A 27,357-nucleotide genomic window follows, 5' to 3' on the forward strand; every position below is an offset into this window, starting at 1 on the left:
GATTTCAGCATTGTCCACAGTAAAGAACAGAACTAGGAAGGCCCAAAGGTACAAAACTCACGTTCACTGGATGGCAAAACGGCTTCTCCAAGTCTCCTCGGTCACCGTGCAGAACAGACTGTGTGTCAATGTGCACGGCTGCACCTGCTCAGGTCCAGAATTCCCACCTGAGACAAGGGAATCGCTCCATTCCGTTGGGAAGGGGAGAAAACACAAGCTTCTAGTCCCCAAGGCCTGGAGCCCAAAGGAGCCAATTTCCCTGTACTCCTTCTCCCCCTTGGGTGATCAAAGAGGGGTGCGGGGGGGACACAGAAAGGGAGGAGGAGATGGGTTTAGCGAGAGTAGTGGTTCCCAAACCACAGCTATAATGGCACCCCCTGGAGGGCATGTTAAAACACAGAGTGCTGGGCCCCAACCTCAGAGTTTCTGCTTCAGCGAGTCCAGGGTGGGGCCTGAGAATCTGCATTTCTAATGAGTTCCCAGGCGACGCTGCTGCCCCTGGTCCAGGGACCATGCTTTGAGAACCCCTAGGTCTATGAAGTGCCATTCAAGCAGTCTGTATTATAGGAAGGAATGGAGCAATTTTACCAGAGAAAGAGCCTCTAACACTCAATATTGAGCATTAAAAACTGTCACCCAGGGAGGTTTGCTGAAATATACATTCTCTCATAACAAAAGGAACAGCTTACTGACATAATCTCGGTAGCCACTGAGTTAAATGAATTTCAGCTGGTCTTTCCCTCAAAACAAATGTGACTTGTAATGCTTATTAATCAAGCAACTAAGGGTCTACTGTATACGCAGAACTGCTGGGTAGGCCAACTTCCCAAAGGATACAAAGTAAAACAAAAACAGGGTCCCTGCCTTTAATTTATCATCTGCATTATTTCACCTCCAATTACTGAGAAATTTTGGACTAAAAACATAACCTTTTCACTATCACAATAAGAAAGAAACGGAGCTTTCTCAAAAGAAGAAATCTTCGTCTTTGCCTGCACTCTACTTTTAGGAGAATAAAGCAAATCACTCGTGCATGTGGACGGGGAATTAAAGTGGAGATTTAGGTATTTTTGCTTATTTTCAAGCCAACTTCCAGGACGTGCCCCCAGAGACCATAAACGGGATGATCAATGTAAAGATGTGATACACAAGATCTGTGACCCCCAAAACTTACTGAAATACATTAAGCATTCTAATTTTCTTTTATATATATATATTTTTTTAATATTTATTTATTTATTTGGCTGCACCAGGTCTTAGTTGCGTCACGCTGCATCTTTGTCGCCGCGTGCGGGGATCTTTAGTTGCAGCATGTGGGCTCTTAGTTGCGGCATGCATGCGAGATCCAGTTCCCTGACCAGGGATCAAACCCAGGCCCCCTGCATTGGGAGTGCGGAGTCTTAACTGCTAGACCAACAGGGAAGTCCCAAGTACTCTGATTTTCAAGAAAAGAAATATACCGACACATTATAGAAAAAACATTTTCACCAACAATTGAAAAGTTTTCACAAAACAGCCAGAAAAACTTTATTAATAATATCACCTTATGTTTATAGGGCTCTTCTGTGAAGGATGTTCATGAACCTCATTTTATTTGATCTTAACTGCAAAGGGTGGTATTAACCTCATTTACAATCAGGAACAAAATCTCCCAGCAGAGGCTACCTTTGCACCTATCTCGGGCTCACCCCACCAACAATAAGTTAGATGGGGTGGAGGCATTGAAGAAAACTTCAGAACAGAATTCAAATGTATTCCAAAAATTTTACACTCTTACTTTAACACATCCTAACTGCTCTCTGTCAATTTTCTACAAGCACAAGATTGGGATTTTTATGTTTAAAGTTTTTTAAAGGATTTAACGTTTTATTTTTTATTTAGTACCATGTGAAGATCCCCCCTAGTTTGCTTTTCAACACAGCAGTGACCAAAGACTTTTTTTTTTTTTTTATCCTCAAACTTCCATCCTAAGTCTTGGCCTCATGGCTCTGGTGAGAGTGTCACCTTCTGCCAGAGCTCAGCAGAGGCACAGAGGTCCAATCAGCATGGGGCTGGTCTGGCGATCTGGGTACAATGCAGGCAGTTAGACTGCAACAGTAATTTGTGTATGGCCTTGGGTACTTCACTATTCTATATGCGGCTTTTCTCATCAATAAAAATTAACAATAAAGGTGATTCAGTTTTCTATTTAAAACGTTATTTTTCAATTAACATTCAGAAATCTGTTGCATGTCTTTACACTAACAATGAAATATCAGAAAGGGAAAGTAATAAAGCAATCCCTTTTAAAATCACATCCAAAAAAAAAAAAATACTTAGGAATAAACCTAAGTAGGTGAAAGACTTATACATTGAGAACAATGAAACATTGAATTGGAAGAATTAATACCGTTAAAATGGTCATACTGCCCAAAGCAATCTACAGATTTAATGTAATCCCTTATCAAATACCTATGACATTTTTCACAGAACTAGAACAAATAATCCTAAAACTTATATGGAACCATGAAAGACCCAGAATTGCCAAAGTAATCCAGAAGAAAAAGAACAAAGCTGGAGGCATAACCCTCCCAGACTTCAGACAATACTACAAAGCTATAGTAATCAAAACAGCATGGTACTGGCACAAAAACTGACATATGGATCAATGGAACAGAATAGAAAGCCCAGAAATAAAACCACACACGTACGGTCAATTAATCTTTGACAAAAGAGACAAGAATATACAATGAAGAAAAGACAGTCTCTTCAGCAAGTCGTGTTGGGAAAGCTGGACAGCTGCATGTAAATCAATGAAGTTAGAACATACCCTCACACCATACACAAAAATAAACTCAAAAGGGCTTAAAGACTTAAATATAAGACATGACACCATAAAACTCCTAGAAAAGAACATACCCAAAACATTCTCTGACATAAATCATAGCAATGTTTTCTTAGGTCAGTCTCCCAAGGCAATAGAAAGAAAGGCAAAAATAAACAAATGGGACCTAATCAAACTTATAAGCTTTTGCACAGCAAAGGAAACCATAAACAAAATGAAAAGACAACCTATGGAATGGGAGAAAATATTTGTAAACAATGTGACCAACAAGGGCTTAATTTCCAAGATGTACAAACAGCTCACACAACTCAATAACAAAAAGAACAACGACCCAATCAAAAAATAGGCAGAAGACCTAAATAGACATTTCTCCAAAGAAGACATACAGATGGCCAATAGGCACATGAAAAGATGTTCAACATCACTAATTATTAGAGAAATGCAAATCAAAACAACAATGAGGTATTACCGCACACCAGTTAGAATGGGCATCATCAGAAAATCTACAAATAACAAATGCTGGAGAGGGTGTGGAGAAAACACCTACACTGTCGGTGGGAATGTAAATTGGTGCAGCCACTATGGAAAACAGTATGGAGGTTTCTTTAAAAACCAAACATAGAGTTGTCATATGATCCAGCAATCCCACTCCTGGCCATATATCTAGGGAAAACTATAATTTGAAAAGATACATGAACCCCAATGTTTATAGCAACACTATTTACAATAGCCAAGACATGGAAACAACCTAAATGTCCATCAACGGATGAATGGATAAAGAAGATGTGGCATATATATACAATGGAATACTACTCAGCCATAAAAAAGAATGAAATAATGCCATTTGCAGCAACATGGATGGACCTAGAGATTGTCATACTAAGTGAAGTAAGTCCACTTACTTACTTCCACTTTATACATGGAATCTAAAATATGATACAAATGAACTTATTTACAAAACAGAAACAGACTCACAGACATAGAAAAGTAGTGCTGATAAATACCAAATCCTGTATTGTGTTTATTCCTTAATAATAAAATCGACTTGCATTTGTAAGTCCCCTATTTATGGCTTTCCACAGCCTACAAGACCTGACTGGGGATCCAGCCCTGTCTCCCTTATCAGCTATTACTCTAGCCTACACTAACAACCCCACAAAACTCACTTCTGGGTCCCTGTACAGGGCCAGGCCTATTCCCACCCCAGGGCCTTTGTGCTAGCTGTTCTCTTGTCCAAAAAGGCTCTTCCACCAGACCCTTTCATATCACACAGGTCTCATAAACCACTTCCTTACAGTGACCTTTCCTTACTCCATCCCCCTTCCCCCGGCCCCCAACACTCTCTATCCTCTTGCCCTGTTTTATTTTCTTCATAGAAAATAAAACCTTAACACCTTCTGTGTGCCAGTACCTAGCACACAGGGACTCAGTGAATGTACAACAAATGAATTCATTCATTCATTTAATCATTCATTCATTCATTCCTTCCATAAAAGTCTATGTGCTTACTAGGTACCGAGGATAAAAAGATGGTTATGGTATTGATCACTACCCTCACAGACAGAGCTCACATCAAGCCAGGAAGCACACATCCACCAGTGCACACACACAACAGTGATACAATGTGAAAAATGTGTAAAATAGATAGCTAGTGGGAACCCGCTGTATAGCACAGGAAGCTCAGCTTGGTGCTCTGTGGTGACCTAGATGGGTGGGATTCGGTTGGGGGGTGGGATTCGGTTGGGGGGTGGGGGTAGGTCCAAGAGGGAGGAGATATATGTATCCATATGGCTGATTCACTTCGTCGTACAGCACAAACTAATACAACATTGTGAAGCAATTATACCCCAATTAAAAAAAAAAAAAGTTAAGACGGAAGAGGATTTGTATGCCCAATATTCACAAGAATGACTTGAATTAGGTTGGGTGATGAATGGCCCTATCCCCATTCATTTCATTCAGCTTGAAAAAAAAATCTGAGGAGTTAATTAATTGATCTGCTTGAAACTTCACAGCTAATGGCAGAGACAAAAGTGCTCCCACTCTTGAACCAATGTAGCAAATGATTCATCAAGGTGAGGTGGTACCTCTTAGCCGACTTAAATGGCTTTTACAATGAAACATGTTGAAGATGCTAATTGTTAACTGCCCACTTGATATGGTGTTAAATGTAACACATATGGGTGAAAGGATAGAGATTCTACTTTTATTTTATAGTTACAATAATAAACTGAAGTTCCTGCAAGATTGAAAGGGAGATTGGAATTGTTTGGTAATCCTATAAGAAATACAAACATTTTAAAGTCTACAAAGACAAAGGATCCTTATTATTATATTTTCCTTATTTTATGATCCTCTTTTCCTCCAGTGGCTTTTTGCTGGTTACATCTTCTTTCCCCTGTGAAGATTCTCCCTTAATTCATTACCAAAGTATACCTCTGAAGGTTCCCCTCCAACCATTCAGTTCTCACCTTTAAATAACTGATGAGTAAATTGACCACATAAACTTCAGTTAAAAACACCTTCCTCCAGGGACTTCCCTGGTGGTGCAGTGGTTAAGAATCCACCTGCCAATGAAGGGGACACGGGTTCGAGCCCTGGTGTGGGAAGATCCCACATGCCGTGGAACAACTAAGCCCGTGTGTCACAACTACTGAGCCTGTGCTCTAGAGCCCGCGAGCCACAACTACTGAGCCCAAGTGCCACAACTACTGAAGCCCACGCACCTAGAGCCCGTGCTCCGCAACAAAGACACTGTAATGAGAAGCCCACGCCCCGCTCACCACAACTAGAGAAAGCCCGCGTGCAGCAACGAAGACCCAATGCAGCCAAAAATAAATAAATAAAACAAATAAAAAAAAAAAACCTTCCTCCAATTTGTCTTCCCATCCACTGACCAAACTCATCCTTCCTCTGGTCCAGCAGAACCAAGAGCATGTATTAAAAAACCAGCCCATCCATCTCCTAATTTACAAAACACGACATTTCGCAAACTGTTTACTTAGGTGCATGCCAACAATATTACTCAAATGTAGTGGAGTGAAAAAACCACAGGGAATAGTGTAGTTGGCCAAGAGCAGCACTTGGGGATCTAAAATTACAGGGAAAATCATACAACATTCATTTTACTTAGTCCCAAATCTCTATCAGATGATGTTTAGCAGAAAGATTCTAAAATTGGCAGTGAGAAAGGAAAAGCTGTCTTAAAGTTTGGGCCATGCCAGGGTAGCCTTCAGAGAAGGAGGAGGAAATGGAATAAGGTGGTGTGTCCTTGAAAAGCTGTCATAATAAGCAGTGTCTGTCGGGCAAGGGATAAGCACACAGAAAAAATAGTAGAAAGAAAACCAAAGGAGAATTATTGCCCAAAGGTGAGAGGAAACAAAAAAGGAAGTAGAATTCTTTATGTAGCATTTAGAGGATAGTATTTACAACACAGCAAAATCAGAGATGCTGGTTCAATTCAATTCTACTCGATTCAGTTAGCATTTGTACTATGGCAAGGAACGGAGCCTGGGTACTTAAAATGACACAAAGAAAACCCTGCAGGACTTCCCTGGTGGCACAGTGGTTAAGAATCCGCCTGCCGATGCATGGACCAACACAGGTTGGATCCCTGGTCTGGGAAGATCCCACATCCCGCGGACAAATAAGCCCATGTACCACAACTACTGAAGCCCACGCGCCCTAGAGCCCATGCTCCGCAACGAAGAGTAGCCTCCGCTCTCCGCAACTAGAGAAAGCCTGTGTGCAGCAATGAAGACCCAACGCAGCCAAAAATAAATACATAAATAAATTTATTTTTTAAAAGTGTTCTTAAAAAAAAAGAAAGAAAGAAAATGCCGCTCCCCAGGAGCTCCATGTTGATGGGGAGGCAGATGCCCCTCTACCCTGGGCCAGCCACAAAGTAAGAGTGAAAACAGAGCGCTCCCAGAGAGGGGAAGAGAGAGCCATGATTTTCACCAGGGGATCTGAGAAACACCAAGAGGGGTGTGTAAAAAGCTGAGGCGCCCAGGAGGGAGAGGGTCTAAGCAAGCAAACAGGAACCTCTGAGAGCTCACATTTGTCAAATACTGTTGTGTGGGGGGCAGGGGGGGCAGCTGCTCTCCAAGAACTCTTTGTATATTACTTCATGCGGTCCCCCAACAAGCCTCTGAATGATGGCACAAACCATCATCACACCTGCCCTGTGAATGGGGTAACTTAGCCTTGCCCCAGCTCTCACAGTCCAAGGTCACATAGTGAGGATGTGTTGACAAAGTGTTAACATCAAGTTAGGTGCCTTGTATTCTAACTCCAGAGACTGAACTTCTAACCATGGATCTATACTGCCTCTAGTTCAGGGCAAGCAAAACTGAGGCCTAGTAAGGAGAGAGAGAAAGAGGAGGAAGGCAAGAAAGGCGGGTCAGGTGGGACGGTAACAGGTAGCATCTCCTTCTTGTAACCACATTGTCTTGGGTCTAAATGACACCGTGCACACAGATTCTTGGTGCCCAATGGACTGTGCTTACATGAAATGTTCAATCCTTAATAATAAGCTAGGCAAATTAACAGGTGCACGTGAGCTTATACAAATACAGCTCTGATGTACTTTTCCATAAGTACCAAAATAACCAGTTTGTGTCACACCAACAAATTATGTACTATTTTCTCTCCCCTAGGAAGATAGGAAACATCATTAGTAAAACATGCAGCTAGAGCAAGATAACCCTGGTGGTGCAGTGGTTAAGAATCCACCTGCCAGTGCAAGGGACACGGGTTCGATCCCTGGTCCCAGAAGATCCCACATGCCACGGAGCAACTAAGCCCATGCGCCACAACTACCGAGCCTGTGCTCTAGAGTACGCGCACTGCAACTACTGAGCCCACGCACTGCAACTACTGAGCCCGCGTGCCACAACTACTGAAGCCCGCGCGCCCAGAGCCCATGCTCCACCAACAACAGAAGCCACCGCAATGAGAAGCCTGTGCACCACCATGAATAGTAGCCCCCGCTCGCCACAACTAGAGAAAGCCCATGTACAGCAATGAAGATCCAACACAGCCAAAAAAAAAAAGAGCAAGATAAGACCATAGTTTCTCCCTTATCTGTAAATTATTGTGCTTAATTATCATATCAGAGTGGTTTTAAAAACATGAGCCTGATGAGCAGCTGCTGGATATAGTATTTTCTGCATTTTTGTGTATTTAAAATATTTTATAATTAAAAATAAAATATTTAGTGGAAAAAGCACCCAATGTGTTCCGAAGTGTTTCAACCTTTTTTAAACCCACTTTATTTAACCACCTATGTATCATTAACAATTTTGCAAGTGTCCAACTCTTATAAAATTACATGTATTTATCATTCAACTAACTAAAGAAAAACTGGGTGTAATAACCCTGTATGCAGCCATCTTTGTACGTACTATTTAAAACTGACCTAAAGCAATGTTTAGAGGGCTCCCGCCTTGACAAGTTTCTAAATTGCTAAGTGTTAGGCTTGGCCTTCAGATTCCCACACAAAGTGTCATAAATATTGCCCAGGACAGGGTTCCTTCTGGATCATTGTTTCTCAAAAGGTGGGCCACCTCCATCAGCATCACCTGATGTGCTTATTATATAAAAATCCCAGAGACTCTGATTCAAGAAAGCAGTTTAACAAACTCCTCCAGGGACCAGCTGCACATTCATGTTTAAGACACACCATAGAATCTCTTTAAAGCAGACCAAGTGGAAATGGCCAGAGGTATAACCAAAATCACCAGTGGCCAATTCCTCACATTTTCTGCTCCCTGAAGCAGCCAGAGCTCCTGAATTAGGGAAGAAGCCGCATTAGATCCACAGTCACAGACTATGTGGGAGGAGTGCAACTGAGCCTCTGCCCACCCACCCTGGGGTCATTGCTAGGGAATCCCTGACTGCCTCAGGGGTGGCCCAGCTCTGAGTAGCCCACTTCTCAAGCCCACATGCAGAGCATCTATGGCCTTCTATTATGAGTTGAATGGTTCCCCCCACAAAGAAAGCTATGTTGGAGCCCTGATCCCTGGTACCTTAGTTTGTGACCTTATTTGGAGATAGGGTCCTTACAGAGATAATCAAGTTAAAAACAAGGTCATTAGGGTGAGCTCTAATCTGATATGACTGGTGTCCTTATAAAAAGGGGAAATTTGGACACAAAGATAGACATGCATAGAGGGGAAATGAGGTGAAGAAACACAAGGAGAAGACAGCCTTCTGCTAGCCAGGGAGAGAGGCCTGGAACAGATCTTCCCTCACAAGGAACCAACCCTCTCGACACCCTGATTTTGGACTTCTAGCCTCCAGAACTCTGAGACAATACATTTCTGTTGTTCTAAGTCACCCAGTTTGCGGTACTTTGTTACAGGCTTGGGAAATCACACAGTGAATTTAGGCAGTGAAAGCCAATCCAAAGCAGGGCTGTCAGGAGAGTCGAAGACCAAGACCTCAAGAGAGGTGCTGCCACACTGGACGTCCAGGAAGCCTAGGGCAGTAGAAAGAACAATAAACCAAGAGCCACAGAGCTGGGGTGGGGTCTGAGCCCTGCCCCCTATTTAAAAAGGGGGTAATAAATCATGGCTGCCTGGTCTACACTCCCAGGGTGTGAAGGTCAAGAAAATGCTCTCCAGTGCTGGCTTCTGCAGCACATATACTAATATTGGAAAGATACAGAGAAGATTAGCATGACCCCTGCACAAGGATGACATGCAAATTCGTGAAGCATTCCTTTTTTTTTTTTTTTAAAGTAAAAGAAAGAAAGAGAACGCCCTCCACAGGCTCTAAAGCACTGCACCAACTACCCTCCCCTCATCAGCAGCTCCTCAGCCTGTGCTCTGACCTTGGTCAATGTTACAAGAGTGGTGACACCGCCCTAGCGCTCCTAGTTGCCCTGTTCATTGCTAGAAAGAATCTGGAAGCAAAATCTGCATTTTAGGAAAATTTATTTGAGCTCCCAAACATGTTTGAGTATGTTTGGAATATCCAAGACAACAAATAACAGACTCAGAAACAGCAGACTCCTGTGGTGGCCAAAGGTCATTTGAACAAGTCAGGCTTCCTAAGGGCCAAGGGTTCACCGGGCAGAGAAACACTTCACTAAAGCAGGCCGGGCAGGGGCGGCCGGGCGGGGTGTTCAGGTTGGCCCAGGGGCTGCAGGGTTTCAAAATGAAGGTTTAAGTATGATCGCAGCCCAGGATTTATGGTTCCTAAATGTTTGTTTTAACCAGTGCTGAGAACACATATTTGACCCAGTGTGAACTCGACCTCTGGGTCCTTCTCCCTTCACCGGGCGGTCTGTGCTGCACGACAAGATTTTCCAGCCGACCCTCCCACCCCTGCTCCCAGCACTGGGGCCGGGGCGGTGCTCCCAGCAGCTGCCACAATAAACCTCACTGTGGATCTATTGGCGAAGCAGCTGTCAATGGCCACAGCGGGCAGACGAAAACTGTGTGATCACTCTGGGCCCGACTCCCGAGCTCAGCTACCACAACGCCAAGCCAAGAGGGACAGGAGATGGCCTGAAGGGCCTCTGTCACCTGCAACTCCAGCCACACCCCACACTCATGGACGATGCCCTTGACTGCAGCAACTCTAAGCACCAAGGGCATACGTGACTATGTCTCTTCTGTATATAATTAAGGAAAATGTCTAGGGTTGGCTTTTGGTTTTTTTTTCCCCCAAAGCACTGTGGGCTGAATGCCAGTGGAAAAGCAATGGAATATCGATTTTCTGTTTCTTGCTAAGGAGAGAACAAGTCATTTGATGTGCCATGAGTTAAGTGAGTAAAAACAGACCCTGCACTCTCTACAGCTGGCTGCGTTTCTCCTCTATTCATAGACCCTGGCACATGGTAAAAGCTAAACAGATATCCGTTAAAGAAATGAAAGAACCATCCATGCATTTAGGGAGGGTCTGCCATGTGCCAGGTACCCGCTTTGGATTCAGATCTGCCATCTTTCCTGTTCCATCCACCTCATCCTGCCAACCCAGTCTCACTCTCATCTCCCCTTTATTCTTTTGTGTTGTCTGTTCCCAAGTCCAGTCTCTTCTTTAAAGCTGAGCCCACTGACAATGTCTCTCTCTGGCCTGCATTTACCCTGAGAGGGGGACGAAAAGATTGGAACAACCAAGAGGGGGTGGGTTCAGTTTAGACAGAGGGAACAAAATGCAAAAATGGGGATAGGCAGGAAAAAAGTTAACACCCTCCCAATAAATGTGAACCCCTTGGAAAGGGAACAGATGCAGTGCCTTCTCCTTTGCCCAAACTGGACATCACTATCAGCAGTCATTCCACATTAATAACTAAAATGCCATATCTCAAGCTGTGATTTCAATGCCTAGAGACACACATACAGAGGGTGTCTGGAAAAGAAGCATCAACATGCAACTGGGCATCTCTGTGTAGACACTGGGTGGCTAAAGCCCTCGGGGCTGCCATTGTGGACACCCACATCCATTCTCTCTCCCCGTGTGGGTCTGCTGCTGTTTGTTTCACATCTCTCTGATTGGCAATTTCAGGTTCGCTAAATCTTCAGTCTTCAGAAGCATTTGCCTATGGTCCATTTTAATTAAGTTTCAATCAACTAAAAACAATCCAGTCTGCCTCCAAGGGGCACCTTGTTTTCTTCACAGGATTAAGCAAACTGAACAACAGAAACACGTCCCAGCTCTTACGCAGAAATATTTTTTGCATCAACTGGAAAACAGTCTCTACAAACTGAAATTCTTCAGCTAAACCCTTTCAATTATCCTCAAAATAGAACTGACAATTACAAGGCATCCTTGCTGTTGATTAAATTTAATGTGCACATGTAAATGTGCATACACGTTGTACGATAACTACCTTTTTTTATTTGAAGTATAGTTGTTTTACAATGTTGTGTTAATTATGTATATGATGATTACTATCTTAATAAGGAAATTCATGTTGACATGCCATTGGTTTTTGTATTTGTTAAGTGTAATAAACCATATCCAAGTGCAATTGTTCAATCTCAGCATAATAAGGAAGTGAGAGAGGAAAGAGACCACAAATCAATTTCTTTTGCAGTCTAAATTTCACTAGTATTTACCAAAGTAGTTGTAGTCATAAAAATTGGTGTCAGAATTTTTTCCATTCAATTTATGAATACCTTAGGGGAGTATTTTCCATCTAAACAGCAAGCTTTACACAAAGAGAACTAGAGACACACAAATAATCTAATATTTAGTCTCTTTTAAAGTTCTTTTAAAATAAATCATTCTGGGATACAGAACAACCCAGCCTACTTTATTTCTTTTTTCTCAGTAATCAAAGCCAGGCAGGATGGAAGTGACTGGCTTTTTCATTTATTCCTTTTTTTATTCATCTATATTGAGGTATAATTGACAAATAAAAATTGTATATATTTAAAGTGTATAACAATGTTTTGATATATGCACACGTTGTAAAATAAGCACCACAGTCAAGCTAATAAACATACCCATCACCACACAGTTAACATTTGTGTGTGTATGTGTGTGTGTGTGTGTGTGTGTGTGTGTGTGTGTGTGTGTGTGTGTGTGTGTGTGGTGGGAACACTCTAAGATCTACCCTCTGAAGAAATTTCAAGTATATAACACAGTAATGTTAACTATAGTCACACCGCTGTATATTAGATCTCCAGAACTTATTCATCCTGAGGGACTGAAACTTTGTACCCCTTGACCAATATCTCCCTATTTCCCCCTCCCCCAGCCCTAAACTACTTTAAAGCTGTAATATAAAAAGGGATCCACAGGTATATTCTTTGAAAAGAAGATGACGACAATAGCCGGAGAAACATACATATGGAAAAAAGAAAACCAAATAATAGATAAATGAGACAGAATTTACTTGGCTTGATTCAATAATAAACTCTAAGACTCCTTCTGGTTTCATCAAGGCTTTCACATCCATCATTCTCTTTCACCTCGATACCTGTAACAATCCTAGAAAGTAGTCAAGTTTTGGGATTTTTTTTGTTTTGTTTTGTTTTTTTGGCCACGCCGTACGGCATGTGGGATCTTAGTTCCCCAACCAGGGATCGAACCCACACCCCCTGCAGTGGAAACGTGGAGTCTTATCCACTGGACCGCCAGGGAAGTCCCGGTAGTCAAGTTTTTAGCACAGTCATTTCAGGATGGGAAAATATAAGGGTCAGAGAGGTCAAATGAATTCCCCAAGGCCACACAGCTAGTGAAGGCTTGAGGGTTTAAACTCAGGTTTCCTGCACCCAAGGCCAGGGGTCTTTCCTGGTGTCACACTGCTTAGCCATGGACACAAGTTTTGCCGCATCAGTGGTAACGCCAGTTGTCCCGTGTGAAGGCATAAGGCTCCCTCATCTCCCTGGCTCTGCCAGACAAACACAAGACTCCCCATTGAAACATATCCATCTAGCGTATATTACTTTGGATTGAGCACTGACCTAACCCAGCATCATTTCTAAAAACACAACTGGGCTTCCCTGGTGGCGCAGTGGTTGAGAATCTGCTTGCCAATGCAGGGGACACGGGTTCGAGCCCTGGTCTGGGAAGATCCCAAGTGCCGCGGAGCAACTAGGCCCGTGAGCCGCAACTACTGAGCCTGCGCATCTGGAGCCTGTGCTCCGCAACAAGAGAGGCCGCGATAATGAGAGGCCCGCGCACCGCGATGAAGAGTGGCCCCCACTTGCCGCAACTAGAGAAAGCCCTCACAGAGACGAAGACCCAGCACAGCCAAAAATAAATAAATAAATAAATAAATAAATAAACCCAAAGTTAAAAAAAAAAAAAAAACACAACTGTTCTTGAAAGAAGTTGTGATTTAAGCTTCCAGCATTTGGGCCTGAATTAATTTGTCAGATTGGGCAGTACTGGAAGGCTAATGTTGCACTGATTGCTTAGGTCCCAGTGCTGTCCAAGGGCTACCTTCTAGAAGCTGGAAGGATAACTTCAACCAAAAGCCGGAAGCGTTTGTTATCGGTATCATGAGACTAAGCCAACGGAGCAACTTCCTCTGGAACACTGTATACAGTAACTGTTCAACCCTAACTTTTCTGACTGGTAGCCTTTTGCAGCCTTTCTCTTTCTGGGTCACCAGAGGGCAAACCTGGCTAAGCCGAGGCACACTTGTGCCCTTGCCTCCCTCACCTGGAGAAGCAGGAAGCCATGAGGTGATTCCTCAAGCTCGGATGTTCTCCTTCTAGAGCATCTTTGGATCTTCTAGAACATATTTGGATCTGCAAATCCTCAGACAACCTAAGAATGGGGTACTACTCTCTTTTCAGAGAGGGCACTCAACGGCATCATTTGCCAAGTAAACTTCTTTCAAAGTCTTAACACATTCTCTCTAACGGGCATCAAGGAGCACTCGCCATCATCTATAACAACCTGCTCTGTACCTTTAATCTTTACACAGCAATACCCCACTTTACACAGCAATGCTGCTGTCATGGATGGGCTGTCTGCACATAACAGGCAAACAACATCATATCGGGTTTTGAGCAGGAGTTACCGAAGGGAGGAGAGGGTATGTAATTGGACCCAAGCAATTGTAAATTCAGGAAAATGCTGGTGCACTGTTGTCAAGTGTAATCTAAGAAGTGAAGAATTATGACTTAATCTAAAATGCCTGGGGCTTCCCTGGTGGCACAGTGGTTAAGAATCCCACCTGCCAATGCAGGGGACACGGGTTCGAGCCCTGGTCCAGGAAGATCCCACACACCGCAGAGCAACTAAGCCCGTGAGCCACAACTACTGAAGCCTACGTGCCACAGCTACTGAAGCCCATGCACCTAGAGCCCGTGCTCCGCACCAAGAGAAGCCACCACAATGAGAAGCCCGCGCACCGCAACGAAGAGTAGCCCCTGCTCATCGCAACTAGAGAAAGCATGCGTGCAGCAACGAAGACCCAACACAGCCAAAAATAAATAAATAAAATAAATTTAAAATTAAAAATTAAAAAATAAAACGCCTACAACCCTGAGTATTTCTGATCTAGCGGTTTGAGTTGAATAACAAGGAGGCTGATTAGTGAGTTCATGTCTGCCACTACTCCTTGATCACAGCCAAATCATAACCCACCTGGACATTGCTTTTTACAAAACTAAAGCCACTATGCCAAAGTCCTGTTTCTTTCAGGGATTGAAGGCATCTTCCAACAAGCAAGTTCACAAGGACTGTAATAGAAATGACCGCAATAGAAAATTTTTTTAATTCATTCACCAGCATTTTAAAATCCAAACCGTATACGAGACAAATTGCTAAATTTTACTTATTACACTGAATACCAATAAGCAGCTAAAATTTTGAACGACTCTAATCCACATGTTTATGGTTCAAACTCTATGCAGAGAACACATAAGAATGCTTAACTTTTTCTGAATGGAAGTAAGATTTCTTTATTTCCAATTAGCACCAGACAGAATCAACTCGTCAAGAGGACCCTCAAAGAATATTTTACCTTAATCCTTAATTTCACAATGCAGAGGGAAATATTTTCTGATGTTCTCAAATCTACATGTATCATTAATACATGTTTCGAAACACTGCTAAGCCTGTGTATTAGCTGGAGAAGCACTGCAGGAAAACCCACTTGTCAGTTCTGAAGAACAGTAGAGTGGTTACCTCCTAGGAAACAGGCCACAAGGACGGCAGATTCTGAGTGCTGTTTTCAGAAAGCTTTAACACTACTGATGTTTTATTCCAGAGCAGGGCCTCCTACTTCCCATTCCCCTCCTACCATCAACTTAAAGAATGTTTTTCATTTGTCGATATCCATGTTTAAATTAATTGTACTGGTTCTGCCATATGGCACATCCTCCAATGGGAATTTCTTTTCCTAGCCCCTGATTCACGGTTGTAACAGAGTAATTAATACCACGGCTGGGTGCAAGGGAATCTTGGATACACGGCACGGTTTTGTACAGTGAATCGCGGCTGGCCTTGATACCATCACTACCCTGGCCCAGCCCTCCCTGGGTGGTGATGAAGGCTTCAGATAACGGGGTAGATTGCATCACAGACATTGCATAGCCTCTTCAAGTGACCCCTGTGGGATGCCCAGTGTGGACAGACCCACTTCACCTACTGTGCAGGGCTGCTGTGAACACGGAAACTTACGTTTGGTGCATCTCTGGGAGCCAGGGGCCTTACTCCAGCCATGGCAGCACTGCCCTCCGCAGACATTGACCCTGAAACAAAGCAAGACCCCTGAGTCCAGTAGTAGCGACACTCCGTTCCAGAGAACCCAAGCCTCCAGGGGGCTCCTGCAAGCCCAGCCTCCTGCTTCCACATTCCTCTGGCTTCGTAACAGGGACCCAGGATGTCCAACCCAAAGCTGCCCAAGTAGAAGGGTAAGGACAGTGTATAAGGGAAGGATGGGAGAACCAAAGCCTGCATAACCTAGAACTATACAGGAGGGGAGAACAAGGTCCAAATAAACGGTTTTCTTAACTCCAAAAGTAAAGTAGAGCCAAATGTATTTTGTGTATTATCTGCGCCCACGTTTTAAATTGAATCTGAGTTTCAGAGAGAGGCGTCCAAACAGGAGTGAAATCACAACGCTTGGAACCACCCCTGAAGAAAAAAACAACAACAACAACAAATAAGCAAAACAAGTCTTCCCCCACACTCTCAACCTGTGATTAATGAGGAGGAGGGGCAGGGAGGACGTTTATGAACGCCGAGTAACAAACTATCCAACCGAAACTCCTGTCAATGCTAAGACACGCTGCCCCAGGAAAGCAGACCCCACAGGTGCAGGGAAGCCAAGCTCACAATTACTAGGATGCTGAAAATTCCAGGTCACAGAACAGGAAGTGGATCTTTACAGGCAGCCCTCCTCCAAACTTTTTTTTTTTTTCCATTAGCTCGAAAAAAAAAATTAAACTGAGCTGCAAAGAGAAGTTTAATTGATGCTGAGGGATTAAGCTGTAGTGACTTCATGTTTACGCCCATCTTCTAGGAGTAGTTTGGTTCTCGAACAGGAGGTTACGCCCCAGGCAGAAATGCCTTTTGTGTTTACCCGCAGCTCAGTAACAATGCGATCGGAGTTTATCCGCAGTCAGAGTTCCCCGGCTTCCCAGCACTCCGCTCTTCCCGCCGCGCTCCGAGCGAGGCAGGCAGAGGCGGGCGGGAAGGAGACGACCCACCGACGGCGCACGACGCCCACGGCCACCGCTGGGCTCCGAGGGGCCGCGACTCCCCGGGTCCCCGCGCGGGCGGCGTGCGCGAGGAAGGAGGGAGGGTGTGGGCTTACCCCTGCAGCTGCTGCTTCTGGTGAACCTGCAGCCTCGAGCCCCCGCCGCTCTGGGTCTCCTGCGGCACTTTGGAGCGCACCGCTTGCCTGCCTTGTTTGGCGAACGGGGCGGCCGCCGGGTGACCGCCAGGCTTGGGGTGGAGCTGCCCGCCGGAGCCCCCGGGACGCGCTGGCTCCGGCGGTGGCGGTGGCGGCGGCCGGAGCCCCTGCAGGGCCGCGCCGCCGGGCGGGCTGGTGCGCCGAGTCCGCTCCGAGGGGGCCCCGGCGCCCGCCGAGCTACGGCTGTACCTGGCGTTGAGCGCGACGTTGAAGGTCCGCGGGCGCTGGGGCCCGCCCAGGGGCAAGGCGCCCGCCGCCAGGCCGGGGCCCGGGCGCACCACGTACGTGATCCTCCGCACCCGGCAGTGCACCGAGGACGCGAGCAACCCTGCCCAGAGCAGGAGCCCCCACCTGAGCCAGGCCCCCGCCATCGCGGGCCCCAGCCGGCACCCCCGGCCCCGGCGCCCGCCCCCGGCCGCGCCGCTCGCCCGGTGCGGCCGCCCGCGCGTGCTCAGGCTCCCCCGAGAACAACCGGGAGCCCGGGAAAGGCTGGGAGGAGGAAAACTCGGTTGCAGGAGAGGAAGTTCTGCGGGCTGCTGAACGGCCCCAGACCCCAGCCGAAAGCGGCGGGGAGGAGGGGGCGGGGTGGGGGTGGGGAACGCGGGGCCCGGGAGGGGAGGGGCGAGGGGCGCCGGCCGCGCAAGGTGAGGGTCCGCTCGCCCCGCCGCCGGCCCAGGGGCTGCCGCGCCCGGGACCCGGCGAGAGTGGGCGAGGGCCGGTGTGAGCGCGCGGGACACTCAGCGGCAGCCCGGGCTGCAAAGTCTTTAAAAAGTTTCTCTCGCCGTGGAACCGAGTGTCAGATCTGAACAGCCAATCTCCGGCAGACGTGACGTCAGGCAGTAAATCCTAATTGGGGAAAGCGTGAGATGAGCCCGAGAACACGCCGCCACCCTCCACATCCACATCGATTGTTCCTACGGGTCGGCAAGGCAGAGGTCCCCGCTCCTCGATCCCGTCTCCCGGGGAAGGACAAAGGACTCGGCAAAGTCACTGAACGGTCCTTTCCTTCTAGAAGCCCCACAGGACTCATTTTATACTGTCTGGAAGGCATTTCCAGTCATTTTCTTATCCGTGTTTGCTCGGATACTTGCTGCGGGTATTGGATTAAAATACCAGATCGGGCCCCAGAAAGGACTGCTCGGGGTGCGCCGAGTGTCCATCGAAAGTGTTTAGATGGTTCTCTTTGGGATTGTAAACTCCGCGTGACTGTTTCTGAGTGTGCAACTTCTGGTACCCTACTCCTCTCTTGGCATGTACCCCGGTGGGCAGCAGAGGGCGCCCGCGTAGACGGGGAAAACCGCAACAGGAATCCACCCCGCAGGCAGCCCTGCTCCTGGTGAAAAGGCCTTTATGATAGGAATACAGGGCTTAGAATCCATGACAACGCCAAGCCATTAAAGTCAGATCAGTTCCCTGGACCCCCTATCCGAAAGGAAAGGATCACTCACTGGAGATGACCCAAAATCACATTAAGGGAGATGAAGAATGTCCCAGGGGGCAGAGTCCCTGGGGTCAAGGTGCTTATGGGTGGAAACCATGAAATAGTAACATATTTACTTCTAGCATTTGAATTTAAAACGGTGTCTCCAGCAGAATTCACGCTTTTATTACATGAATGCAATAGAAAACCCGCATTGGCTAGTGGACGGTTGGTAGCAGGTGACAATGGTTAAAGAAGAATTAATAGAAAATAATTTAAAGTTGAAGAAACTTAATCCCTCAATCTATTTTTTCTGTACATTGGAGAAAGACCTCCAATATTTGATTTGGCAGGAGAGGGTCTCAGTCCATCTGCCTGAGCACCAGTTTCATGTGAGAACACACTCTGAGAGCCAGTCACAGAATAAACAGCATCTGACCAGAGGCAGAGACCTCAGTTCAGTCCCAACACTGCCGCTAAGTAGCTGAAAGACCACAGGCAGTTCGCCTCTCCTCTCGGAACCTCGACTTCCTCCTCTATAATCCAACAGAGAAGCTGGATTAAAAATTCCTTCCAGCCCTGAGTCTGTGGCTCTAAGAACATCCCTGTGGACAAGATGAGTGAGGTCACTCAAGGTCAGTCTCTGAGCCAGGCCAAAGGGAACCAGCTGAGAAGATTGAGGAAGGAGGGTGGGTGAAGAAACTGCTTCCCAGCCTGGGGTTCTGTATAAAGGACACAGCACAAGCTAATAAATTTCCACCAAGTGCTACTCTGAGGCAAGCAGAGAGGTTGACCCTTTGCAGATATGAAGTATCACAGGCGCAACTTTTTGTTCTGGAGAAACTTCCTATCTGGTTAGAGAGAAAAAATGTAAATAAACAAAAGCTTTTTAAAAAGATAAATAAATAAAGCAACAGTTTGAGATAATAACAGAACTCTCCCAAGGCAGTATCTGATTTGTGAGAGGCCACTGTCACTGTACAACCCATAATTCTTTGTCATCTCATGGAGAATTCACAACATGTAGGGAAAACATTTGCTACCCGCAGCTCAAATCAGTCTACAGAGATTTGCTCTCTCAGGTAGGGATTTGAGCAGCAGTTGAAGTGGATGGGGGCAGGGGGTGTCTAAAAGCAATAACTCCCTGCTGAAGAGCCTAGGCTGGAAAGAAGACGTGTCAGACAGGTGAAAGCTCAGGAAATAGTGACGGACAGCATCACCAAAGGACCAGACCGCAGTCTGTGGTGGTGGGTGAGCTCTTCTTGTTAGGCACTCCAGGACTCAGGTGGACGGCATACATCAAAGTCTGTTTCGGTCAATGAGAGGCAGCTGCCTGCAGAGGGCAGAGCCCGGACAGGGATCCAGAGGGCTGGGCTGGAGCCGTGTGGCTGCTTCACTTACCGTGGGAACTTGAGCAAGTCATTTCACCTGAGCGCCTGTTTCCAGAGGGCCTGGAGATCGAGCCAAGGTCCTCACATTCGGGGACAGCAATGAGCTCAACCATGCTCAAAGACTCTGCAGAAAAAAAATGTTTAAGAAGATACAACGCAATCTTTCTTTCTCTTGACCCACAGCAAAGCAGAGGTGGGTGTCTCACCCCAGTCTTCAGTCTGATTACGACCTGCCTTATGACAGACCTGGATATGTTACAATCAGATCATCTCTGAAATGTAACCACAAGAAGAATCTCTAGTGTAAATGTTAATCTCATCCGTGAATGATCCATATACATTTGTATGCATGTGTGTTTATATACAACCATTAACGTGGTAATATACACATAAGCAAGCAGCCCCACTCTAGTTGAGAAACTCCAGCAAAGTCACAGTTTTTCCACATCAGTCTCTTGCTATCTACATAACTAGTAAGATAATCCTTGAAAAATGTGTTGTGCAACCTGTGTACTATCATATGAGATGGTCACTCTGAACTCGCTATTAATCTGAAAATGAAAGCCCAGTTTCTGTCAGGCATGGGGACCAGCCTTTGCCAAGTTTAGACCCCATTTAATGCCAAGACCCCTAGGTTTCAAGGACCATTTATATTGGCAGTACACAACTTCCTGGTTCAAAACACAAGTCTTTAAAGATCTCATAAAACTTCTTGGACTTCAGATGGTTTTTACAAAACAATACTCAGATGAGCTAAGTGTAAATGAATCAGAAAAGAGGATTATATTTCCCATAAAAACTCATGGGTTTGAGGATTAGAGGAAGAAAGGAAGGCTGGCAAATGCCAAACTTTTTAAAGCACTTTGAAACCATTAGTCAAATTCGAAATGCAGCCAGTTTCCCTCATCCTTACATTTTATGAGTTTTGTAATTGAAAATCTTTTCCTGCATTTAAGATCAGCTACAAATCAAGTTTTGTGGCTGCCTAAGATCAGAATCCCTTCCACCCATCTTTTCTTCCAGCCAAGGATTTCATGGAGCCTCTCTTAGTTCTAATTTCATCAAGAAATTCTTAGAAAGAGAGGGGAGAAGAGACTGAGAGAAATAGGAATTCAGTGAGTTGTAGACAAAAGGAAGAGAAAGGAGAGTAAAAGCAAGAGAGAGAGGGAGATTGAGGAATGGAAAAGAAAGGGACGGGAAAACAGGAGAGAAAGTGTGAAGACAAAAAGAGAGGGGATGCAGTGGAAGGAGGGACAAAAAGAGGTGGGTGGAGGGAAGCCAGGAAGAGGATGGATTGGAGAAGTGCAAAATGAAGGAGAAATCGATGAATGAGAAGAGGAGCAAACAGGTAGGAGGAGGGGAAAAGGAAAAAGGAAATAGAGGGAGAGGAGAATTACACCCGGCATCCACGCGCTCATCTTCTCAGGTTGCTCACCTGGATCCTGGCAGCCATTTCTGAACCTCAGCTGGTTCTGACCTGAACATCAGCTTGTCCAGATTTGGGCTAGAATTAAACCTGTGACCTTAGAAGGTGCTAGCATGGTGGCTGGCTGGCTGGCTGCCCTACCCCACATGCAAAGCGGGAGGCACAGGACGTCCCGTGTTCTCTCACACAAGCTGGTGGCCAAAGACCGCAGCTTCAGCTCGAGATGCCTACAAGTAGCTACTACATTTACTCTTGTGGTCCTCTCCCTTGTTCTTTCAACCATTTCATCAAAAGAGCAGAGATGAAGGAGATTAGAAATGTGTGAGTTCCTCCACGTTTAAATCAACTTCCATGAAAAATCACACGGAGCTTTACCAAGGAAGAAGTAAAGCTGATCCTCTGGTTTCTCTTCAGATCGTATGAATCTTTCACCTTTTACTAAAGATTTCCGTGGAGAGGAACAATTCTGAGTTTTTACCCAATTTTTTGAGGTCTTGCGTTTGCAAGGCCAATTAACAAAAAAATAAAAAAGAAGTAAAGCTGAGACTCAACCCATGGAGGTATCAGTGTTTCTGCCAAGATGTGTCAGCAAGATGGAGACAGAGCTGACGTGCAGAGAAAGATGAGGTGCCCCTGGAACTGAGCAACAAGTGGAACCAAGGTTTACACCAGTGCTTTCCTTCCCTTTAAAGCTTCAGGTTTGAAATCTAAGCATCCTTAGTTGTGATTCAACAAATGTTTGTTGACCCTAGGGCCGCCAGCTAGCCTACGTAAACCCATAGAGCAAAATCAAAAGAAACTTCCATTTCAGGTGGAGAAGTCTAAATAATGCCTGGTTGGATTGCAATCCAAAGTTGCCCCGGGCCAGCGAGTGCCTTTGTGCTGACCCTGAGTGCCTGGCCACGGCAATATAGACCCTGTCCACATGGAGTCTAATGAGGTAAACAGACCTGGAACAAATAATTACATGTGTGGTGAGTATTGAAAAAAGGACTGTGGGAAATGAAACGCATAAAAGGAAAAGTGTCAGGGGTATGGACTAGCTTTCTACAAATTTTGAAGAGCCCATCCACAAAAGGAAACGCACCAAAAGTAAAGTTTTATGTACACTAAATTTCCCTTTCTGATTATTTTGGTCCTTTCTTACTTACCTTGAGTATAATCAAGGATGAGTATCACAGAGTGGCAGCTGCCAAAGACAATGAAATGCCTGTCTTCAGGGAACCAAAATCTGTTCATTAATTTACTTTCATTGAGGTTTTTCATGCCCATTTAGTCAAATTTTTGACTATTAAACATGAAACTACATAATAATTAAGTAGCTATCAATACAATTTTATTTATACTTTTCATTCACTTCCTCCAAACTTCACTGGGTCATTGGCTGGTCAACATTGAAGAGGGCACAAAGGAAATGTGTTCTTTGTCTCGAAGAGTTTGCATCTTGGAAAATACTTGGATGTACATTGAACTGAGTTGCCCTTCAACTCTATGAAACACATGCCTTTTGATCACAAAACAGCCCCCAATGAAATGCAGTTCACTTTGGTGTCTCAGTTATAAACACTCTGACCTTCCATTCAGTCAATGGATGTTTACCTAGTTTCCCTGCTTAAATTTAAGTTCAAAGATGCCCAGACACCTGCAAGGTTGCTTGAGTGCCGGGTAGGCAAGCAGAGTAACGCTCTCTTCCCTCAAATGCAGCTACTGACAAGTCATGATCCAATTTTAAGAGGAACCTTCTGCTTTCTGTCAGCTTCTATGCTTCCCGGGTTGTTGAGTTGCTGCAATTGCTTCTTTATGTCAATTTCAGGACACTAGTCATTGTTATTTCTCTTGTCTACTTTAGAATTTTCACCCAATGGCACAAGTATGTGATGTTGCCTGAGTTTAACACTTGATTCTAATTATTTTTTTCCAAAAATATTCTCTCTGCCTCCCATAAAATTGATTAAAATATCATACAGTGAATAAAGCAGCCTAGAAAAAAGAAGAAAATGAGGGAAGTCACTGTACCACCTCCACATATCAATTCCTAGACAGCCTGTCTGGTCTTCTAAGACCCAAGGCCCTTCAAAGATTGCTTCCTTCTCACTCTTTTAACCTCATCTTGGGCTACTCTCCCAAATGAACCTCTGTGCCAACTACATTTATCTACCCATTTTTCTTCTTTCTCTTTGAAAGAAAAAAAAAAAAAAAGGCTGGCCAGCCACTAGTCTGCAAAAAAAGGACACCCATATTCCTGCCTCTAGTCTCACCTTACCTCATTCTCCTGACATACCATCATCTCTTCAACTAGGTCCTACTCCTCCTTCAAAATAGAATTCAAGATCCTTTACTTCCATGAAGCTCTTTGGACCACCCTAAACCTTAGTTTACTCTCTCTTCCTAACTCTTATAGCATTTCTCATCCATCTCAGGCATTAAGCACAGAATACATGCTTTGTAGTAGACATAGAATACTTTTGCAGCTGAAGTCGTTTTTTCTTCTTGGTCTTACTAAGATAAACCAGAACTAAGGCAAGTCATGGTTAATAATAGTTGAGGTTTGGTTACAACGACAACGGATGACAAAGTGACCTGTCTTTAGCTCTTTGAAGGCAGGGTTCTGCTGAACAATGGGGTTTGCCCAAATTTTCCCCAAAACCTAAATTAAGTTGAATCAAGCAGTGCCTCTCTGTAGGAAAAAAAAAAAAAAAAAGTTTTCTCCCTCTGAACTGACAGTTTGAAAAGTTCTGTAGAAAGAATTTTGTCGTATTTCTGTCTGAAAACTGTTACATTCCCAGTAATACCGTTAAAGTAGTGAAGGCTTTTACAGCATCTCTTTTTTGTTGCCCTCTCAACTTACCCTGTTATGGGAGGCCAGGACATACTCTGAGAATGGATCTAGTAAAAATCCACGTAATATGGATGAACTGAGCAATATACAGAAGTAACTCACACCACCAAAGAAACACTAGCTCCGCAAGGAGAGGCCTGGCTTTCTAAACAGTGAGGGGAGGCCAGTAAAACCAGCCCAGTATCTGTTGATTCCTCCACGTTTCCTGGTTTTAAAGCCCAAGCTACTGCTGAGAGGGATCAGGTTACATTTGCCAGCTGCTCCAGAACTTTCCACTTAACCCTTTTCAATCCACAACCTGGATGTTACACTTCCATTTCACTTCGAAGAGCATCTTCCGTCGTTATATTTCCCCCCATGTTTTCTTCCCAACATACAAGTACCCGGCCAACTCTCAATGCCACCCCACCCCCATGAAGCTACCTGCACCCACACTGACATCCATGCCTTCACCTCATCACTAGAGGCCTGCGTTGAGGGCAGACACCTGGTGTGTCATGTTCCCAGTGCCTAACACAGTTTGCAAATCATAGTAAATGTTTGTTGTAAGTAAATGCACGGTGTTTGTTGAGTGAATGACTATCCTTTTGGACACCTAACTGCTATGAGCAGTCCGCGACAAGAAACCTCCAAATATCTTTCCTTCTTTTTTTTTTTTTTTTTTTGGCTGGGTTGGGTCTTCATTGCTGTGAGCGGGCTTTCTCTAGGTGTGGCGAGCGGGGGCTACTCTTTGTTGTGGTGTGCGGGCTTCTCATTGGGTGGCTTCTCTTGTTGTGGAGCACAGGCTCTAGGCACGCGGGCTTCAGTGGTTGCAGCACGCAGGCTCAGTAGTTGTGGCATGTGGGCCCTAGAGAGCTTGGGCTTCAGTAGTTGTGGCACGTGGGCTCAGTAGTTGTGGTGCACGGGCTCCAGAGCACATGGGCTCAGTAGTTGTGGCCTGCAGGCTCTAGAGCGCAGGCTCAGCAGTTGTGGTGCACGGGCTTAATTGCTCCACTGCATGTGGGATCTTCCCGGACCAGGGCTCGAAGCCGTGTCCCCTGCATTGGCAGGCAGATTCTTAACCACTGCGCCACCAGGGAAGTCCCTATCTTTTCTTCATCATAAACAAAAAACCTTGCCCAAGATCCTTAAGTTGTCAGGGGTCTGGGGACTGATTCATTCATTCATTCACGGATTCATTTATTCATTCACTAGCCATTTTTGAGAGCCAATTGTTTTTATTTTTCTCTTTTTTTTTTTTACCACGCCACACAGCTTGCAGGATCTTAGTTCCCTGACCAGGGATGGAACCTGTGCCCTCGGCAGTGAAAGCACAGAGTCCTAACCACTGGACCACCAGGGAATTCCCCCAATTGTTTTCTAATTAACTAAGAATGGAGAATGGGTTTTAGAAATTTTTGCTTAGGGATCTAATAGGCCTGAATAGATGCAAGGATTCTCTCTGAAAGCTGGGTAAGTTTTCTTTAGAAGGCATGGGACAAAGAGATGGATAAATGGAATCTCTTCCCACAGTCCTCTTGTAGCTAATTGCTAGAAAAATCATTGGCGGAAAATCTATGAGCACCTAGAACAGCATCTGTAGGATGTAAGGACATGATCCTGGATATTTGCTTGCCGGGAAGGAGTAGAATATATGGTTAAGAGCACAAACTTTGGTGTCAAACAACCTGGGCTCAGTTCTTAGTTCTGCTCCTGAGTTTGGGAGTAAACTTGTGTGCCTTGGCCTATGTTCTGGATGAATCTGGGAAGAAGCTGACTGGGCATTAAGGAACTAAGTTCTTGAATCCCCCTCGAACAATCACTTTTATGAGGGAATGTTTTTGGGTTACTCAGTGCTGCCCTGGGAACTGCTGAGATAATCTCAGCCTTAGATCTGTCAAGGCTGCTTTTTTTTTTTTAATCACTCTATGGCTCAGCACGCAGAATAATTTCTTAGTGATCATGAAGTGTTTCCTGATAGCCAGCTCAGCCTCTACACACTTACTGCCATAACTCTTCCAGTAGCCATTTCTGGGAAAATGGAGCTTCCTCCAGGGGTTTTAGAGTCAAAGACACCAAAAACTGATGAGTCTTCTGTGAGATTAAGAGCAGAGATAGGAGAGGAGACCTTAATTTTACAAAGGGAGATGGTGGGAGGAAGGGAAGGGAAGAGAATCGTTCATGTTCATTTGCTGAGCACTTATAAAGACCCATAAATGGCACAGGAGGTTTCTGCACCTGCCATCACTGAAGGGGGCCACGCGATAGACATTTACCTTTGTAACCAAAAAATGGCATTCCATGATTTAATAAACCATGCACCTCTTGACGCTTCTTATCTGTGAAATGAGAATAATACCTAACACAAGGTTTAGCAAGCTTTTCTGAAAAGGGACAGACAGTAGGTATTTTCAACTTTGCATGCCACACTGTCTCTGTTACAACTACTCAGTTTTGCCATTGTAGCATGAAAGTTGCCTAGACAATACAGAAATGAATGGGCAGATTTGGTCCGCAGGCCATAGCTTGCCATCATCTGGTCTAATCCCCTGGTCTAATATGTAGGGTGTTAAGAGGATTAAATACACTAATCCAAGCAACATATTTTTGTACAGCATGCAGCAGATCAGCACTCAATAACTATTTGCTATTATCATTGTTCCGATTTTAGACTCTCCCATGTGTATGCACTACCTTTGCTCACCCTAGTGAATGAGGTAGTCCTCAGGTCTCCCTGGGAGATATTCCTAGCCCTCTCCATCTTGGGCATATGGAGGGTGTCACAGATTGGGTTCGCTGGGAAGGACCCTGAGATGGAGTTTAGTGTATAGGATGTTTATTTTAGGACTGTCCTTGGGAGTAATCCTGTAGAAAGAAGGAGAAGGAAGAAGGACTGGGCAGAGGGAGAAGTCGAGTTTGCCCAACAGGAGACTGAGCCGAACCCACAAGGATCTCTGAAGCTAAAATGGCCATTCGAGTTGCCCCGCATTGGGTCAGAGAGGCTGGGCCTTGGTGCCCCACCTGGAGCAGTCACTGGATGTGGGCCGCCCTGGGAAGGGGGGCAGCTCTGCAGCGCACGTACTCCTGGAGGGGCTGACAGGGAGGGGAAGACGTGACCCATTCTGACCATGAATGGTGCACAGAAA

At 45.1% G+C, this 27,357-nt stretch overlaps 1 protein-coding gene across 6 annotated transcripts in view; it reads right to left on the reverse strand.

Moving 5' to 3' along the window:
* Positions 1-17,916, reverse strand: part of LTBP1 (latent transforming growth factor beta binding protein 1) — a 419,515-nt gene extending 401,599 nt beyond the window's left edge. For 3 of the 6 annotated variants that reach the window (XM_082356679.1, XM_082356680.1, XM_082356681.1), the window contains exons 1-2: positions 17,058-17,916; positions 15,920-15,990 (exon numbers count right to left, since the gene is read on the reverse strand). In XM_082356679.1, coding sequence (XP_082212805.1) covers positions 15,920-15,990; positions 17,058-17,527 — 541 coding nt within the window. In that variant the 5' untranslated portion in view covers positions 17,528-17,916. The remainder of the gene's footprint in view (positions 1-15,919; positions 15,991-17,057) is intronic. The other 3 variants (XM_082356683.1, XM_082356675.1, XM_082356682.1) reach the window with 2 other exon arrangements.
* Positions 17,917-27,357: the final 9,441 nt, after the last annotated feature.

The sequence above is a fragment of the Balaenoptera borealis genome, assembly GCF_965194805.1.
Source record: "Balaenoptera borealis genome assembly, chromosome: 15".
In the NCBI taxonomy this organism is placed as follows: Eukaryota; Metazoa; Chordata; class Mammalia; order Artiodactyla; family Balaenopteridae; genus Balaenoptera; species Balaenoptera borealis.